The sequence below is a fragment of the Aspergillus clavatus genome, genomic scaffold (assembly GCF_000002715.2).
Source record: "Aspergillus clavatus NRRL 1 1099423829802 genomic scaffold, whole genome shotgun sequence".
In the NCBI taxonomy this organism is placed as follows: domain Eukaryota; kingdom Fungi; phylum Ascomycota; class Eurotiomycetes; order Eurotiales; family Aspergillaceae; genus Aspergillus; species Aspergillus clavatus.
In genome coordinates this window covers 2,362,566-2,381,630 of record NW_001517097.1, presented here as the reverse complement: position 1 = coordinate 2,381,630, position 19,065 = coordinate 2,362,566, and the positions used below count along the sequence as shown (strand labels likewise).

At 51.4% G+C, this 19,065-nt stretch overlaps 6 protein-coding genes across 6 annotated transcripts, besides 6 other annotated features; 3 read left to right on the top strand and 3 right to left on the bottom strand.

The window, feature by feature from the left end:
* Nucleotides 1-946: 946 nt before the first annotated feature.
* ACLA_041330 (mediator of RNA polymerase II transcription subunit 31) lies at nt 947-1,432 on the top strand (the record flags this gene model as incomplete). Its single annotated transcript, XM_001271340.1, has 1 exon — nt 947-1,432. The coding sequence occupies one exon, from the start codon at nt 947-949 to the stop codon at nt 1,430-1,432; it is 486 nt and encodes a 161-aa protein (XP_001271341.1).
* A 1,321-nt stretch (nt 1,433-2,753) lies between these two features.
* ACLA_041320 (uncharacterized protein) lies at nt 2,754-6,322 on the top strand (the record flags this gene model as incomplete). The annotated part of the gene is made up of 2 exons (XM_001271339.1): nt 2,754-2,968; nt 3,058-6,322. The coding sequence occupies 2 exons, from the start codon at nt 2,754-2,756 to the stop codon at nt 6,320-6,322; spliced, it is 3,480 nt and encodes a 1,159-aa protein (XP_001271340.1).
* Nucleotides 6,323-6,934: 612 nt separating this feature from the next.
* Nucleotides 6,935-7,906, bottom strand: ACLA_041310 (palmitoyl-protein thioesterase family protein; the record flags this gene model as incomplete). Its single annotated transcript, XM_001271338.1, has 1 exon — nt 6,935-7,906. The coding sequence occupies one exon, from the start codon at nt 7,904-7,906 to the stop codon at nt 6,935-6,937; it is 972 nt and encodes a 323-aa protein (XP_001271339.1).
* Nucleotides 7,850-7,889: a microsatellite.
* A 959-nt stretch (nt 7,907-8,865) lies between the features above and the next one.
* ACLA_041300 (uncharacterized protein) lies at nt 8,866-10,178 on the bottom strand (the record flags this gene model as incomplete). The annotated part of the gene is made up of 3 exons (XM_001271337.1): nt 8,866-8,963; nt 9,388-9,871; nt 9,969-10,178. 3 exons carry the CDS (start codon nt 10,176-10,178, stop codon nt 8,866-8,868), a joined length of 792 nt encoding a protein of 263 aa, XP_001271338.1.
* A 2,769-nt stretch (nt 10,179-12,947) lies between these two features.
* Nucleotides 12,948-13,013: a microsatellite.
* Nucleotides 12,964-13,006: a microsatellite.
* Nucleotides 13,014-14,484: 1,471 nt separating the features above from the next.
* Nucleotides 14,485-16,369, top strand: ACLA_041290 (putative C2H2 finger domain protein; the record flags this gene model as incomplete). The annotated part of the gene is made up of 3 exons (XM_001271336.1): nt 14,485-15,320; nt 15,400-15,672; nt 15,733-16,369. 3 exons carry the CDS (start codon nt 14,485-14,487, stop codon nt 16,367-16,369), a joined length of 1,746 nt encoding a protein of 581 aa, XP_001271337.1.
* Nucleotides 16,370-17,445: 1,076 nt separating this feature from the next.
* Nucleotides 17,446-18,861, bottom strand: ACLA_041280 (putative RNA polymerase II Elongator complex associated protein Kti12; the record flags this gene model as incomplete). Its single annotated transcript, XM_001271335.1, has 3 exons — nt 17,446-18,357; nt 18,447-18,791; nt 18,856-18,861. 3 exons carry the CDS (start codon nt 18,859-18,861, stop codon nt 17,446-17,448), a joined length of 1,263 nt encoding a protein of 420 aa, XP_001271336.1.
* Nucleotides 17,643-17,987: a mobile genetic element.
* Nucleotides 17,645-17,803: a microsatellite.
* Nucleotides 17,667-18,071: a mobile genetic element.
* Nucleotides 18,862-19,065: the final 204 nt, after the last annotated feature.

Sequence of the window (19,065 nt, the reverse complement as noted above, 5' to 3'; positions counted from 1 at the left end):
TGTGGATCACTGTTACCCTGTCATGCAAGGAACGTGCTCAAGCGCTGGTAGCAAGATGGCTCCGACGTCCGATATCTGTCTCGTGGGTAATTCTGTTTGTCGTTTCCGACCATGGAATTAAGTCCACCGGCAGAGAAGAAATCTCCAATTGGGAAAGATAGTAGACCTGGTAGGGCTACACGAAGCAGAGCCAAGGCATGCTCAAAGGGCTCATTTCGTTGGCGGTAATCCAGCTAGCTAGTGTTCTCCAGATGGATTTCCTATGTGCTGGAGAGTGTGATCACCCCAATATCATCATGCATAGCACGCAGGGTGATGGATTATAACTTAGATCAGTCCATAGCAGCCGAGTATGATCCGCTTCGGCTTTTGTTCGGGTTCGAGTTAGTGCATCTTGCTGTTGACATGAGGAGCTTCATCAGTTAGGCTGGCCTATACGCCTGGGAGAAATGCTCCATAGCCGCTCAAAGACGGCAGATGATCCATATTGGCAGCCAAAATGAACAAAAATGGTTCATTTCCAAGTTGGAGCTGGATAGCCGCATTCAATATACAGCACTCCTCTGTGTTAATTCTGCAGTTAGCATGGCACTTAATATAGATAATGCAATGTATATCAATCCTTAAAAGTAGGTAAATTGATTACTTCAGTCTCCCACAAGGTAACGGGCAAGTACCATCTGGGAATCAATGTCCATTCCTTTATGATTTCACAGTGTTAGACTTGGATGTCCGTGGTGGAAGTAGTTAGTTCTTTGAATGAATGTGTTGAGCACAGATGGTGTGTGGGTCTGTCTCATCACAGTTCTCGTGAGTCTTGGCAGCATCTGCCGACTGAGCTGAGTTGCTTGCTCTCCTTTCAATAATCCAGACACACCAGCCTACTCAAAGCTCCCACAGTTACCATAACAGTCAATCCTTCAGTGCGGCCTCCCTCTATATCACCATGGATCAACAACCCGGACCAGTCCAGCAATCTTCGCCGCCAAATCTAACGAATCCTCGCTTTACACTCGAGCTCGAATTCGTCTCTTCTCTAGCGAACCCCTACTACCTCTCTCACCTGGCGGTCACTTATCCCAATCTCCTGGGAATCTCCAAATCTGGTGACGAGGGTGAGACCAGCAACGAGTCCTCGGATCCCGAAGCGAAGGCCTTTGCGGCATACCTTGCCTACCTCTACTCCTACTGGAAAACCCCAGAGTACGCGCAATTCTTGACGCATCCCGGCGCGACACTACGAGCATTACGACTTCTCCAGGAAGAGACATTCCGTCGCGACATTATTCGTCCGCAGGTGATTGAGGCTCTGGCAGGAACCGGGGTCGATGAACAGGGCGCTCAAGATACCCAGGAAGGGGAGGGAGAGCAGAAGCAGAACAAGGAGGAGGACGCACAGGACGCACAGGAGAATACGGAATCGAAAACATGATGGATCTTGAAAGCCTCGCAATCGACATTCCCCGACAGCTTCCGTGGCCAACCATCACCGCCCGGATTGCGATGATGCTTTCATCAACAGTGTACCAAGTGGTGGACTCTGCACAGCTTACTCCGTAGATCCAGGATCTACAGCGGGGTATGGGATTCGCCCAGTTTCTTTTACCCTACACACTGGAGACAATGATTATACGGACAGTCATGGTCGTAAGGTTCATGGAAGACCAAGTTGATATGTACACCTTCATACAACAGGATCATGTGGGACCGAGGTATTTCCTGGATTGTTCCTGGGCCGCCAGCGAGACCAAAACAGTGGCACAACGGCGACAAAGCCGAATGATTGCAACCAATATACGTTATCAATGTCTCGTCAATTGGTTCGCACTGCTATCCTGATTTATGTTGCTCGGAATGTGGGGATTCGTGTGGGACTGGGTTCATAGTGCGTCTATGCTTCTGGCTCAAAGGCTTAGGCATATGTGATATACGCGAATTGCGACAGCCTCTGGGTATACGCTTTTATGCAAGGATACCACTGATTGAGATCATATGCAAGTCGATGTCTTCAAGATCTATCAAACTAAAGACTTCATCTTAAAGTTCAGTCATTGATCTCTATCTACATAGCCAAGTTACTAAATCCAGTGCTGTGTCGGACCCACTCCTTTGAGGATATACGATTTCATTATCCAAATTAAATCAAAAGGGCACCATGTGCATTCTCAATATCATTCTTTTGAAAACTCCTTCTCACGGAAGAGATATGAACGTAGTGGTAGTAGACACAGAGGCTGGCCCGGCGCACGGGGAGATTTCCATCCGCCAGCTTTTAACTCCGAGTGAGAGCCAACCAACAACGCTAAGAGAGACTGGGAAAAACATCGAGTCTTAGTCCTCCTTCTTCCATCCCTCTGCGTCATTGTCCAGTGCTCACCCCAGTCCCCTCATTATCCCTGGTGCAAACAATTGATTTATACCCCAGTTACAGACACCCCCTCGAACGCGGATCCCATGGCTTAAAGCCCCGCCCTTGGTGCCTATAACCAGCCTCAAAACCTCTTTCCTTCCTCCCGCTCCGGTGGTTCTCTCGTGCTAGCCTCAGTGACAACGATCCATCCACCCCTGATCGACCTACCATCCGTTTCCCATGACATACTACGGAAAAGGGCGATCTTTCTAGTTCTACTGGATCTTTACATCCTCCGGTCGCGGCCTCTGGTCATCTCGTCTTCAGACCATCGCCTCCTCGGCTTGTTGACAACTGGTATACACGTTCCAGGAGATTTTTCGTCCCTCGGGCACCCCTTCCAATGGAGAGCGTGCGCCAGTCGTGCCGGCCCAAGCATCAGGTCTTGGTCCTCAAATGCTATCCCCAGTACCAAAAAGGAGTTCAGGACGTGAAGCCAAATTCCAGCGAACTGTCGTATTTACTATACTATGTCAGCACGCGCCGGAGCAAGTTGACCAAAGTGGGTGCCTTTCTGGAAAAGAGGGCAGCTCGGGACGTCTGGCGTAATAAAATCGGGTGAGTCTGGAGGGATGCATGCACTTCGGCCGGCGTACATCGCGCGGTCGCAAATTCTCATCTTGCTGACCTGGAGTTCTCGCCGCCAGAAATGTACAGGTTACGCTCCAGATTCTCAGCGCGCTCATCGAGAAAGTCCCCCGCGATCTTCCAATCTATGCCCGATCGGTGATGACCGTCCTCGAAACTGTCCTACGCTCTCATGATATCTCTATGGTGGAAGAGTCGATATCCACCTTCGAAACGTTCTGTCGGCATCAGGATATGGCTGCGCTGTCTGCGGAGCAGGATTTCGCGAGCCAATACCGGGAGGTTGTACGAACATACGCGGACTTTGCAGACAACACTGGACTGCCATCTACTCTGACCACCGCACCGAGTGGTCCGCTGGAAATTCGGTGGAAGACCGCTGGTCTGCGAGCGATCAAAGGCGTAGTCAGTTCGGAGGCCGCTCTCGCCGCGGATGGTGGAGATTCGCTTCGATTGATCCTTCCAGTCATCCTGGAAAATCTTTACATTGGCGGTGATAATCTACTTGTGTCTTTCGAGCTCAAGTTGCATGAACCAGAGAGACACGAGCCCACCCTTGGCCGTCGGCGGAGGATCAGCAATGCGACCGTCCAAACGGTAGACGCGGTTGATGGAGATCCGGCATTGGCATCGCAGTCTGCCGCAGATGTGGACAGGCAGGCTGAAATGGACATGCGCTTACTTGCGCTCCGTTGTTTGGAGCGCATTGTCGTTACTGGAAGCAGCCGTGGTCAGATTCGTGTCACTACGAAGTTGGTGCTCCAGTTCGTTCTGAGCAAAAGCCCCTTGGAGTCTATTGATCGCACGGATGCGACCGACGGCTGGGCTACGTCCCTAATGGAACTTATTGCCAAATGGTGTCCCGTCCAAATTCGCTTCACCATCCTGGTAGCTGCGATGGAGCTTCTGCTCGAGGACAAATTCACAGAAGAGACCGTAGATCGCTCATATCACCTCATTTATTTGATCGACTGGCTGTTGAAATCTCCGGTGAACATGATTGGCCTGAGCGTTATCGACATCCTGCTGGGTCTCATGCAATTTATGTCAAGCTTGCTTTCGCCCCCAGCAAGTGAGAAGACGGCGGACGGTGCTGTTGCCGAGAAGTGGAACGACCGATCAGACAACGATATAGTCTTATCTCCGAAGAAACTGAAGGTGCTTGCGCTTCTCCAGAACACTATTGGAGACCTAGCAACGCATATCTATTATGGCGATCAAGTCGTTGACATGATCAGGACGATTTTGAGCCGCATCAAGCCCGCGAACAACGAACTATCCTCTGATGCGGTCGTACCCGCTCAGGATAACTTCGATGGGAATATCACTGGGACAGGATTCCCTGGAGAGACGAATACGGAGGCCTTTCCGTCACCTATCGCAAAGATCACAGCATTGAAGGCGATCCAGAATATCATCACCGTCGCAAATTCCAAGAGACACACTGCTGCTGGAGTGGAAACCAGAAACCCGGTGGGCATTCACGTATGGGATGGAACACAGGCACTCCTTCGAGACTCCGACAAAGAAGTTCGTCATGCATATGTCGATGCTTTCCTGACTTGGCTAAAGTTGGAGACAACACCTGACGACCTGAAGGCTAGAGAAGGAACAGCCAGGATGATGAAAGCTCTCCCACGACGCGAATCCCCCGAACTTGTGGAGATATCTGGGAGACGGCCCGCGAACGTGAGCCTAAGCGAGAAGGCAACCGTGGTGGCGCAATTGAACTTTCTTCGTCTCTTCCATTTAACCCTGTACGACATTGCTCTTGAATCTCCTACGGATGGGTCGAAGATCCTGGTAGTACATCTGCTCCTCACGACCCTTGTCGATCGCCTCGGCGTTAACGCTGTACGATTTGGGCTACCCATGGTTCTAAGGCTCCAAGACGATCTGGAAAGTGAGCAGAGTCTGTACCCTGCTATTGCCAAGGTGAACATTGCAAGCTTGGTTTATGGATATCTGTGGGCACTGGCCGAGAAGTTTGAATTGGAAGGCTGCCGAGTCGGCAACGAGATCCAAGCAGAGATAGACAAGCGTCAGAGAAGCGGCCTATGGTTTGACAGAATCCATTTGCCGGCCGCTCATATCGACAACATCATGCAGATCAGCGAGAAACCGGCTACCAACCACGGCGGCATCGATCAAAACCAGCTCACCCCTTTCAGGACTGACGTTGACGAGCTCGTACGCAGAATTGAAGTGGCATATAACTCATCCATGACATCGCCCTCTCACAGCCCTCCGGGCTCGCCAGGACGGAACCTAGCCCTTCCGGTTTTAAGTCATGGATCTGCGGCAGTCAATCTCACTAAACCTAACCTACCACCCTCGGTGAAAGAACAAATGCTCTCACCATGGTCCAGAGAAAGTTGTTTAGCAGCAGCTGAGAAGGAGAAAGTGGAAGCCATGTCTATCAATGGATCTAGGGCAGGGACATTGGCTTTCCGCAATTATGCATATGTCAACGGCGCCGGCAATAGTTCTCATTCCACTGCAGCCTCGATACAGCAGAGTTCCCTCGGTGCTGCAGCAGGTCTGCAGCGTCTCCGACGCACCAGTGTGCCGGAGCAGTCGGGGTCGCCAGTGAACGGTTCCAGCAGGGAGTCCCCCGTCCGAGTCAATGAGCTAAGACGAGTTCTTTCTGTGAGCACAGAGGGTAACGGCCGCCGGTTGAGTCCACTTCGGGGGCGGCTTGACGCTTCAAACGGTAGCATCATGTCCTCAAGCAGTGAGAGTATGGTCAGTGGCATCTCATTATCCGAATTTGATGCGGATGGCAACTCGATTAGACCACTGTCCACGAGGGACGGGCATACGACCCCGAACGGAGACGGCATGGACACTCCTCGAGCATCGAGTATGGCTCTGAATGGTGGTCCATCCAAACAGAGTTTACAGCCGAATGCTATACCTCCCGTACCGCCGCTACCGCCGTCCATTAGTCTCCCTGGTGGGTTTCCCAATGATTCTCGAAATTCGCTTCCGAATGGTGATCGACCATCGACTGCTCCCGGTCCGCGTCAGATCTTCGCGAACGGGAAGCAAGAGCAATCCGCCCCGGAGAATGGTAGAACCCTTAGTAGACACAAGAGCCGTTCGAGCACTGGTCTTGCAACGGCTGCTGCTGCTTCAGAGATGCCCGAAGGAGCGGATCCTTCTGAGATCGCACTGCGTCGCGATGTTCAGAATCTGATTAATGGCTTCCTGTCGCCGATGGACGCCCAATTACGAAATGGCAGTTCTACTCTCCCAAGAACCAGAGCTGGCCATGCTGGCAGAAGGCGGGCGACCGGAGGCATCGGGCGTCCTCCTTATTAGTCACGCCCGGCTCATTCAACATGATAATCCTCTCCTCTTACTATCTTTCTTGCACATTTTAGTTTCTCCCAGGTCGCTCGACAGGCTTCGTTGACCTACCCAACCCATCGAGCAAACATGCGCATACCCTCAAGACTTTGCAGCGGTGCATTCTTCCTCTTCTTCTTTCACTTCTGCGCTGCAACATCCAATTATCTCCTTTGTTTTCTATTGATTTTCACCCATGACTTATCTACACCCCGGACCGTTTGATTTCTTAGCTTGGCAGTGCCACAGCGCGCCGCGTGTCGACTTTTGCTCATAGAGATATCTGGCCCTCTCCTTTCTTCGATTTTCTTTGTACTCTCAGCGCCGGGTCATATGGTTTTGGATAATTTAGCAGGCTGATGCATGGTCTTATGTGAATAGGTGATAAGGATATCTTGTATGTACGTATGTAGACTTAGTAGGACAGATAACATATTGCTCGAGTTCATGGAACTGTGCATTTGAGAATACAACAGGGCCGAGAGGGTATATTTATAGCAGTACTGTCAGTGAACGCATAGCGCAGCGCAGCTCCGAGGAGTACAGAGCATAAGAATCAGCAAAGATGGAGATCTACCCCAATCATTAGTGGCCCAACTGCTTCGTCAGAACGGACATGGGAACGTCCACCTCGACCGGACCGAAATACTCCTCGAAGACCTTCGACAGCAGCTTCTCCGACAGCTGCATATGGCCACCGGGGGCGGTCCGAAAGTCCAACTTCCCCTGCTCATCCAGCGCCTTCAGCCCCAGCCAGTCCTCCTTGTACAGACTCCGCTCGCGGAGCGGGGTCACCGCACCGGTGGTGGCGTTGACCTCGGCGAACCAGGCGCTCTCCTTGGGGTTGACCATGGTATCATCCTCGAACATGTACATGGCGAAGCGGTTGAGACGGGCGAGGTTGGCACGGTAGGCGGTATTCTTGAGCGGACGCTCGTTGTTGATGTCGGCGAGGAAGTTGCTGTTGGCGAGGTAGGCGTCCAGCTCGGCGGGGTCGCGGAAGTACTGGGCGGGGACGAGGCGGGCCTGCACGAAGGCGGACCAGCGGCCGGCGCGCAGCAGGGCCTCGGCACCGCGGCACACCCAGTCGGTGGCGCCGCAGGCCTGGAACTCGGCGATGCCGTTGTGCTGGCTGCCGAAGGTGACGAGGTTGTGGACCGGGGGCGCGTTGCAGCGCTCGACGTAGCCGCGCAGGAACTGGCCGCCCTGCGAGAAGCCGAGGGCGTTGACGGCGGGTGCGGTGCTGAGGATCGGGTCCGCGGCGAGCTGGGCGCAGACGAGGTCGATCTGCTCAGTGACGTTGCCGAGGAAGGAGGCCTGGCGGTCGGCGGCGGCGGTGTCGCCGACGTGGATGAGGTGGATGTAGGTGCCTGGGTTGGCTTGGTCGGCGAGCGCGGCGACCTCCTTCATGCCGTCGCGTTGGAAGTCATCGCCTAGGCCGTGCCAGATGATCAGGGGGAGGGGGGTGAGTTCGGTTCCATGGGTGCGGAGAGGAGATGCGGAGGAGATGAGGGGGAGGGAGAGGAGAGGGAGGAGGAGGTGACTTTGAAGGTACATGTGAGTGGTGAGGGTATTTATCGCGATGTATCCCTGCTAGAATCCTTTGATAGAGCAGCAGTGTGCTGGAGAAAAGAAAAGGTCAAATTGATAGATGGGATGCATTGAGACGCGGAGGCAGCAGCAATGCGGAGTTGCCTCCTATCACCGTCAGTCATCAGTCACGTTGTCTGGCTGCCCAGAAAAGGAAAATAGGGCAGCATCGGAGGGCTGGGCCATTATCAGGCATGTGACTTTCTAAATACGCAAATATCACAACAGCAGACAATCAACACAATCTGAATTCTCATTCATATTGCGCCTTTTCAGTCTGTCTAATGATTATGGTGCTGAGTGCGACACTTTGAGCTCCTTTCTTCCAAATATATCTAGTCTCGCTTGTGTGACAACAACGGGTCTGCTAAAGATGGGTTTCCCATAAATTGCAATTCAGTATCCGCCAAATCCTGCTGCATCAAGTTGAGGCATCTCTTGCGATTGATATCTTAGCTGGCTGTTATGCGCACTCTGGGGTTCGAGTTCTGAGTGCTGCCTTGAGGTTATAGTTGGCGTGCGGTTTCTATTAGAGACATTTTGGGATGCAGAATTGCTATCGCTGAGGATTGGAGTGCCAGCATATATATTGTCGACCATGAATACTTGTTCTTTACTCTCCTTTCCGAAGTCCCTGTTTTGTGAGGAATATCGCGCGTTTATTCTATCACTCCCAAGACTTTGCTCTGTTCCAGTAAAGACTGACGTGGCTCTGTTCTCGGTGTTCACGGACCGTTCTCGTGTCCTGGGAGAAGTTTGCCACGGAGTCGATACCAAATCGAGCATATTATCGTATGCTTGCCTCTCTACAAGGCTGATATCTTGCCCGAACAGCATCTTAGGGGATTCATCGTCTGAAGGGACGAAACGAGCAGAGGTCTCAGGCCTAACTGACCTTGGTTGAGAGAGAGCAAGAGGATTCGAAATCAACGGTCGTTGAATACGGCACCTTGGCTTCGGGAGCCATCCAGACAATGACTGCGTGTCTGCTGCAGCGCCGTCAAGCTCATGATGACTGGGAGTGCTGTCTATAGGTAATAGGTGCCTAAGGGGGGTTTTAGAATTTCTTTCGTCTAGTGATTGTCTTTGATAGACGCTGCGTGAAATGTCTGTCGTGATTGTATTCCTCAGGGCTTGATTCCCCTCGGCGGCTATCTGATCATCAATTGTAAAGCGCCTTCTCATAGTCGGCTCTAGCTGGACGCTAGCATGAGAGTTCGACGGTGCCAACGTTGCCTGTTCCGGTATCTGACCGAAGAACCTCATTTCGTAGACTTGGGATCGCGCTACTCGACTAGAAGCCATTGACTGCCCCGAGTCAATCTCAGAAAATAGTGATCGTGTGCGAGACAATGATTGTGTCGATGAACCAGCAATTGTTGGTTCATTCTGAAGAGGCGAGAGTGACCCAACCGTGCTTGTTCTTCTGCTCAGTGTGGGCGTAGTACCATATAAGGGCACTGATGGAATTGCTTGGTCAGGAAAGACGTATTCATCTCTGTCTAGAAGCATCGGCTGGGACGAAGCATCCTGGTAGCGCTTACAGGTCGTAGCCAACCCGCCAGCATGACACCGCTGCCCGTTGATCCTGATCTCAAGACCTTCAATTCCCGGTATATCCGAAGAGACATTCTGGTGAGGCTTTTTACAAGATCTTCCAGGCTCAGGCCGCAGAATCCTCCGATTGGGAGAGGTTAATCTGGCACGGTCAGATTCTGTCAACTTGCGTCGTTTGCCAAATTGCTCAACCTCCTCTACCGGTGTGAATGAGATCTTGAGCGGTCGTGCTGCTCCAACAGCTGCCCAGTCGGCCTTTTCCAAAAGCCGACGCTTGATTTGCTCCAACCGATCTGGCAGCTGCGAGGTGTTCGTCTGATCTGGTAGGTTGGGCGGATCTCGAGCCGGTTGTGAGCGCGATAGAGTAGCAGGAGACTATAAGAGGAAGAAGCTCAGCCATCGTTCTAAAGACAAGTGGAGACGCAAAGGTCCGGAGCAGAATCTTGGTAATAAGAGCACCGACGAGTCCTACTTTCGCTAATTCATGCCTGACTTCCCCATCCTCCTTCTGTTGCGACTGGTTCAGAGACCCAAATATGGCAAAATCACCGACGAATGAAGCATTCTGGGCCTTCCTTGTGCTCTGGAGCCTTGACTTAGCAAATTTCTGTTTCTGGTTTCTGGCCAAAGTGCCATGGATGTTTCTTGAATGGCGTTGCAAGCGACCTCCTGTCCAGTTCATAGTCGCATTCGAGAGGACTCTGAAGAGATGAAAGTGATCTAAGATAGACGTAGAATCAGCTTCATGAGCCTTAAATAGAGTTGGTGACTTAAGCCATGAGGATGTCCTAGAGCTTTCTATCATGTGATACTACTCGACAAAGTCTACTGCCCCAATTGCTTGTAAATCCAGTCAACGACCCTCTCATGAGGAAATCAGTTAAATTGCTATAATCATTCGCTTATGCGCCAGCAATAAGACTATTCACTGTATTTTATGGTTTTTGCATCCCTCAAAATTGTGAACAGCTTTTTGCTGGTGTGCCAACACAATTCGGCTCAACCCAGCCAGTGGCTTCGAGAGACAATGGAAGGCTCTGCATCATGCCCTACTGCGAGTCATTGAGCCAATGCTCTGCTCTAATGGGTCAAAATGCCCTACAATGACATGCGTCCGGATCAGAGCCCAATATGGACTTGACAGACTGTAAGTCTGTAGCGGAAGTAAGGGACCAAGAAGCTGTTAGCCATTTCGAGCCAGGCATTCAAACAATGATGTGCAGGAATTTAAAGAGAAGCCTGCATGAACGCAGTGCTTAAAATGGAAGATTAGTACCTGACAGAATTAATTGGGCATGTATGTCATCCAAGGACCCTTACTTCTTAAGTTCTAGCATCGACCCTGATAGACAGATCTGAGAGCTGCCGTTGCTTGAGTTCCCGTCAAGTCGCCCAAGGATTGTTGAGAGGGAGCGGGCCGACCCGGGAGACGGCCCAAGACGGCTCCAGCGGTAAGTTTGCACCAAACCACGCGGTTTTATGGGTAATCCGATTACTCACCTAGGAGGCTAGGGCAAGACAGTGCAAACAATGCAATATCACGTGCCACTTCGCTTCTCAAAACCGGCAGTTTTTCGCACTCACAAATTGCTTTCCTTCTCTTCTATCTAACTATCCAACGGCCTCTTTCTTTGGTCAGTGAAATCGTTGCCATGCTTGTGGCTTTGATGCTATTTTCCCAGTAATGGATGATCAGGCTGTCGTCTAGCCGGTCAGCCTTTTGCCTTGATGCAGGCAGATTTGTTATTCTTTCGACGATTGGTACTGACGCTTAGAGATTGGTCCGGGTCTCAGTACCTGGCATTCCGGAGGTCTGGTGCATTTCGCATCAAATCATGACAAGGTGAGTTCTTTTTCTTTTTCTTTTTCCTCTTCGCTTTTCAACCTCGTGTTTCATGTGAACCCCCACTTGGTTTGCCTTGCAATCCTATTTCCTTGGCAGAACGGGATGATGCGAGGACTACGGTCCTTGACATGATGATCACCATTACCAATAAGCATAGTTCAACTGAGGTCTTCGGATCACTGAACGACAACCTTCTACCATCTTTCGCTCCTATCTGATACATCACCCGTCTGCCATATTGCTGCTCAAGTTGCTTTGACTCATACTTGAATCGTTTTCGACGAGTTGCTAATAATCACCCTCGTCGTCAGATGCCAGATCAACCAACCAGGACAGAGATAATGAAAATAGAATAGAACTTAGGGGCTAGACGCCCGTCGAACTTGATCTCTTTATGCATTGCTGCCCAACCTGGGCTGATTCCGCTCCAGATCAAACCAGTAGGAAGTGGACGTTTAAGGCTCTAAGCAGATGAAGATGCACGGTCGTAGATAAATGCGCTCCCACCTCACTCCTTCCCCTAATATCCGGTTTCTGCTCTTTCTGACACTGCAATGCTCTCCTGACGTCTGCACCAAGGCTGAGAGGTATACGCAGCAAATAATGAGCTGGCCATGATGAGGACGATGGAGTGGCCAGCCGCCAGGTCTCTCCGTACATACTAACCCCCCTGGTTGAGTGCAGTAGATATGAGCAAAGCATGCGAGTATCCCTGTTCCCCGACGCGTATGAGAATTTGACGTGTAGCGCTCTCAACCAAACGATGAGCCTTTTTTCGAATGTTTCTGACTTCAAAAGTCATGGGCTCCTGGCGCAGCTCAGGAGGGAAAGCGGTTCGATAGTCTGGCGGATCGGCGTGTTCCATTAGTTTCAGCTAGAAGTCCCGACTTGTGACTCCGTAGTCCGTAGACTAACTAGGCTAAGAGGCCATTCCCATGTGCACCTGCTATCCAGTCGATGGGACCTCAGGAGGCTTGATTACCTGCATTCAAGTCAGCGACCATCATGAGGATACTCGTCGACTGCACGAGGAGCTCCCATCCAATCGACCAGCTCGCATCATGTACCTCTTGAACTGGCTGCGTCCTCATGTGTGTTTCAAGAAAGGACTGTATCGGCTGGGTGATGCAATGCGCTTTAGACTTTCGCTTCACCGCTACTACCATCTGGAAGAGGAATCCATTCATGATGCAACTGCAAGTGATACATCCAGTAGTGACCCTTAGCTCTGCCACGTCAAAAAAACGCAAAGATTGGTGGGTGAAAAGGGGGGGGGTTCCATACAGTCCATTATTGGCATTATTGGCAGATGGCACCACAACCATCACCACTTGGCGCTGCACCCGAAATGACCAGATGCAGTCGAAATCACCGCCGACTTGCACGCACAGGCAAATCACTGGCTGTCGATGCTGCTCAGTGAGGCAGTTGGCTTGCTCGGATTCCGTAAACCTGCAGCACCATCCCAGTCCGTCATCCCGCTTGGACGCTTTTTCCTGATTGCCCCTCTCTCGGTCGCACAGTGTGTGAGTCTCCTGAGAAATCCTGAGTCCTAAATAAGAACCCCGTTGATCCCCCCCCTCGTTCTCTTGTCTTTTGAATTCTTCATCTTCATCTACTTCATCATCACCATCATCATCATCATCATCATCAATATCATCATCGTCTTCACAACACGAGACTACTACTAACAGTCGACTTGACTCACTCTGATACCCCTCGACAATAAGACTCCAAAGGACAAACTACCACTACTACTACTCTTCTCCCCCACATCATCATCATCGACAGCTCTTCCCATCGCCTCTTCTCGCTTTCAAGGCTTTTGCTGCTCTTTGTTTCTGCTCTTATATATATCTATCTCTATTTCATCTCAAGTGTCCAATCCGTGGATCTTGGAATAAGAAAGAATTACCACACCCTGGCTCCCATCAACCCAGACTGCCCGTTGGAATACAACCCACCTCCCGGATAGGATCTGCTTTGCTTGTTGTTTCTGTTTTAGTTCATCCTCCTCCAGGCTTAGGTCTGAAAAAAGAAAAGCTTTGCATCGACAGATAACAGGTAGTTCCCTTGATCGTTTCCTTGCTGTTCCCCCTTTTTTTTTTCCTATTTTCTTTCTTCACTATTTCTCTCTCATACTGGACTGCTCGACAACTGGACCTCTTGATCGACAACCATCTCTGGCCAGAGCCACCCCATGTGGACTTCTGATCTTTGATATCTGCATTGCCAGATTGGACCTTCCTGTCTTGTGACAGCTTTATGAATGATGATTTCTCCCCTGGATGCCAATGTCTTCAGCAGCCGCTGTTAGACTGGACACTCAAAAGTGTTGCTTAATGTTGCACACTTGCACTTGATCTTCCTCAGGACTTCGTCTTGTTTTCCCTGACCTGGATCTCCCACTCCAAGCCTGGGGTGGGAATTGGACTCTTGACTGGATATTTGGCCCCAATGACCATGCCTCGGATACTTCTGGACCTTCTCTCTGCCATTGATGGATTGCAAATTATGTTTTGCTTTAGTACGCCATAGCTCCGTGAATCCCCGTGGACTCTTTTGAATATGCTTCTTCCTGGAAATCAGTATCACTTGTCATCATCGACTGCTTCTCTGGAATCAACACCTCATCTGATCTCTCTGGACCCACCATTCCCCTCGGCACTTTGTAGTCTCACATAGACTTCCTTTCCGAGGGACTATACGAAGGTGAAACAGGACCCCTCGCAGGACCGACTCCTCGACGTGTAGCGTGTCTCAGCATTGCTTTTTTTCTTTGATATCGCCATCATGACCAGCCTTCCCCGTTCATTGATTCTCGACATGGTAGACAACTCATCTTTCAACTCAACTGGACCTTGCAATGACATGACCAGGCCCCCCTTGATCGACGACTCCAACACCGACCACCTTGATGATGTCCGACAGCAAGCAAACGGCCTCTGACAATGGTGTCGCATCAGTCAAAATCTGGATCTTAGGATGGCCTCCTTTCATTTATTTTCAAGCAATGTCTTTACTATAATATCTCTTGTGAAAGAAAGGTGGATTACTGACTCCAGTTGCGTCTTTTAGTCTTGTGCGTGTCTTTTTGACTACTGCTCTCCAGTCATAGCTGGATTTATAAATCACAATCACAATGTCTTGCACTATCAAGAACGACCCGGAGCGGGTTTCTCTGTCCCAGTCAGCTCTGCAAAATATGGACCAGATCTCTCAGCCGAGACACACCCAGGGAATCTCAAATATGGCCCCAAGAATGATCCAGGATGATGACCTTTCAAGCCAGGATAACTTCTCTTTGTGCTCCAGTACACATCATAGCCATGGAACCGATCTGAAGTCATGGGGTTTGAGCGACGCAGATGCACTCGATCATGGTGTCATCTCGTCGAGCAAGCCCGAATCTCCTGAAGTTCAAATGCTTTCTTTCTCTTTGTCTCAACAGCTTCTACCTACTACCGTGGGACCCAGTGATGTGATCTACCACACAGGAGCCGATTACCAGGACATCGGAGAACATAATGACCTGGACTTCTCACATGCTCATGATTTCAGCCATTACTCTTCCCTGGTGGACTTTGCTGCTTATGATAATGATGCTTGTGGCCAGAATGGAACACAACCCTGCACTCCTGATGATGCTCTTTCCGTTGGGCATAGCTCTCACACTGATACCACCAATGACACATGGAATTCCCTCATGGCAGACACCCGAAGCTACCACGCATCTACCCTGGATCACCTTGCCACCAACCTCTTTCAACCTATGCCTGTTTCTCCCCCATTGACTGAAGCAAGCAATGACATTTCCGTCACTTCTTCCTGCTCCCACACTGGATACCCCTCATTCATGACCCACGAGGATGCCATGCTCAAGGATGTCACCGCAACTCCGCTTACAAGCCACGGAATCAACTTAGGAGATCCTCTCTTTCCTCTCACCCCGCCTCTCAGTGAGCAGGATCCGAACAGGTTAGTACTGACTTGTCACGGATGACTGTGCCCTCAAGTAAGATGTATATTGACTTGGTTTTTGTTTTTGTTCTCACAGGACCATCCGCCCTTCCAAAAATGCTCGCAGACCCACTCTGCAGACATCTTCCCCCACATCTCAATCCCAGGTCAAGCAGGAGGAATTCTTCCCCCCCCTCCCGGTGAGGGAACCATCCCGTCAGAGATCCAAGGAGAACACAGAGTCGCGGAACCCCCGCGACCACCCATACTATTCCTATCCAACCCATAGTGATGGAAAGTACTACTGCCCATTTGCCAATGGAGACAAGTCATGCAACCATCCCCCGACCACCCAAAAATGCGCCTACCAGTGAGTACCAATTGATATTCTTTTGGCCGGCGATTCAACAAATACTGATTGGATCGACAGCAAATACCTTGATTCTCACTTGAAGCCATACCGTTGCAAGGCTCCCGCTTGCATTGAGGCGCAGTTGCAGTTCTCATCCAATGCGTGCCTGTTCCGCCACGAGCGTGAGGCTCATGGATTGCACGGCCATGGCGAGAACCCCCACCTTTGCCTTTTCGATGGATGTGACCGATCCATTCCGGGGTCTGGTTTCCCTCGCAGATGGAACCTGTTCGACCACATGCGTCGTGTCCACGACTATGCCTCTTCGGAGAGACCGAGCTCCCCCGAGACTTCTCCTTCCGGAATTCAAGCTCCCAAGAAGAAGGAAACTGCTGGACGGAAGCGCAGAGTCACTGGGACCTCTGGTGCGCAGACCTTGAAGAGAACAAGATCCACCCAGTCCCACACGAACCCATTGAAGGCCGCGCAACATGCCACCAGCCAGCACAGCCAGAGACTTCAAAACGCGGAGAGAAACTACTACAACTGCCGCGCTCGGCTGCTCGAGGAGATCAGCAACCTCACCCCCCAGGATGGCTCGATGCATGAGAAGGTCAATGCCAGCCTTCAGGAGCTGATCACCCTGGGACTGAACTTCCGTCGCATTGACGCCAGCCAGGCTGCTGCTCAGCTTCCCAACGGACTCCCCGCGTGAACGCACTATTTGGCCTCACCTCTTCTTCTTTTGACTTTTCTCCCTTATCAAGATGTCCCATCTGCGATTCTATCTTTGGAATCCTGGTTTCTCATGATGCTCGGAATCCGCAATGGGGTCATATCCTGATACATGAGGAAAAACCACAGACACGCCCCGGAAAGCTTTCCATATTGGTTATTGGATCTGCTATTTTGTGTCCCAAGGATTTTCCCTCTCATGCACCCGAGAGTTTCCGCCATGACTTACACGCCTTGCGCTAGTAACGTCTTGCATCGGAGCTCTTTCTTTGAACAAAGTACCGGACTCTATCCTGGGCCGGTACGGTGGAAGCGTCAAACTCCCAAGGTGGCACCGCTCCTTCGCTAAAGGCGCAGCGGGGAGCCTGCATTTTTCGGAAGCCAAGAGACGGATGACAAGATTCATCTCAGTAGAAAAGGGCTGTGCCATTTTCTATGTTCCTGGCTTTGACGCTTTTTCGCTTCTGCGGAGGTACAGGTGTACACTCCATATTTGTTTTGTATAACATTTTATAATGGGTGGAACTCGTGTTATGCAGCTGATCCCTCTGAGGGACTCGAAAACAGAACCAAAATCTGGGACAGACAGGACAGAAAACACATGTACGGGGAATAGCGTACATGGGAAGGATTCTATTTACTTCGGGTATTTACTTTATCTTAGACTCTTCCCCCCCCCCCTGTTTCTATTTGATTGTTTCTTCGTTCTTTTGATGTTGGGATATTGTTTTTTTTTGTTTCGTCTTTTGGTGTGAATACTTTGTCGTTGAAAAGTTGATATATATAGCAATTCTTTGATTTGACATCTTCGTCCTCTTCTGTAGGAGTATCGTATCGTACCACTTCGAGAACTATGAGAGCTTCGACAGATAACAGACAGAAGTTCCTAGGTCTATGTATTGTATAGTATAGTATAGGGAATTCATTAATCATGACAACCACAGCCGTGGCCCATTGCAACCCAACCCAAGAGAAAGAAAAAAAAAAAAAAAAGAACGACCAAAGCCCAGAAACTTTTTTTCTCTCGCTGCATGGCACGACATAACCTGACACAATCTAAAGCCCATTCTCGCCGGCAAATTCCGCATTCAGGAACCGCACAAACGCATCCCCGACCTGGGCAGGCGCCAGCCCGCCCTTCACGGCCGACGCATGACTCCCGACATACGCGCGGTTGAGGCCGATCCACTGTCTGCGTAGGCGCTGCAGGCGCGGCAGGGCAAGGATGCCACCGGCGGCGGCCAGCTCGTCCGACGCGGCTGCGGTGGCGACGTGCGCGGGGACGAAGATGGGGGCCGCGGCGTCGGGGACGGGGATGGCGATGCCGCGCGGGTCGGGGGACTGGGCGAGGGCGGACTCGGCGGAGGGGGTGGCGAGGGTGAAGGTGCGGATGGCGGCGACGATGGAGGAGGTGCATTTCTCCATGCTGTAGAGGGCGGAGGAGTCGGTTGCTGTGGGCTGGACGGTGGCCTGGTGGGGTTTGATGCGTGGCCGGTTGATGGTGCGGGTGCGCGCTGAGGCTGTTGCGGAGGTGCCGATGCTGGCGGTGTCGGCGAGGGTGCTTGCTGCGAGGGTGTTGGTGAGGGCTGCGACTTGCGCGCTGGGGTCTGGGAGGGTGGGTGTTGTGGATGGGTGTGGGAGGCCTGTGAGCGCGGTCCAAATCTCGGCGATGGGTGGCTCCCGATCGCTCCAGGGGACGGTATAGAGGGGCTTGTCCCAGCGGCTGTGGGTGCTGGGTTCTTCGTAGCGAAAGATGAGGTTGTTGAGGAGGTCCGGGGGGTAGGGCTCTTCCGTATCTTCATCCTCTGAATTGGGCGAGGTGTCGCTGGTTGGGGTCGACTGGGTCTCCGGGGATATTCCCTGACTCGCAGTGTTCTCCTCCGCGACTTTCTCGCGCTGCGCATCTCGACGACGGATGCGCGCTTCGTTGTTGGCGACGCACTGGTCAACGGGAGAGCCGACATGCACCTACAAGCGCTTAGCCCGTGAACATCCCGCACAGAAAAAAAATAAAATAAATAAATAAAAAAATAGAAAAGGGGGGAGGGCATACTAACCACACAACTCGTCGTCCCCAGCGCTTTCGCCTCACACCACAACTGATACCGGTACCCCTTGATGTAATTCATCCCATCCAAGATCACGAAACTGTCGCGGCCCAGCGCCCGCTTCGCCCGCGTATACGCAACCCCGCGCGCCTCCTTCTCCGTCCGGGCATTGTCATACACGGTCCGTGGATGCGACGCATCGTGTGTGGGCACAATGTGCACCTTGTACCGGGGTCTGGATGCGGGGATGGCGCCAGAGTTGAAGAGCTCGTCTTGCGTCGCCTCGAGGAGCGAGGCGAGCTGCTGCGCGCGATACGAGAGACCGGAGCAGGGATACCCCGAGAGAATGATGAGCTGAAGGGATAGTCGTTAGTAGGTTCGGTGGGAGTGCTGGTGTTCATGATTCAATCAAGCTTACCGGCATGGTAGAGTGTGTTTGATCATTTGATGACGGATTGGATTGTTGCGTCTGGCGGAGACTTTTTTTTTCTTGCGGGGTTGGCGGGGTGCATGTGACTTGTTGATAGCACAGATTCACAGATATATACTCTGTCAGATCAGCAATTCAACTACAATGATAACAGAACACTGGATTTGCTAATTGATACATATTAGAGCAACTTCTTGC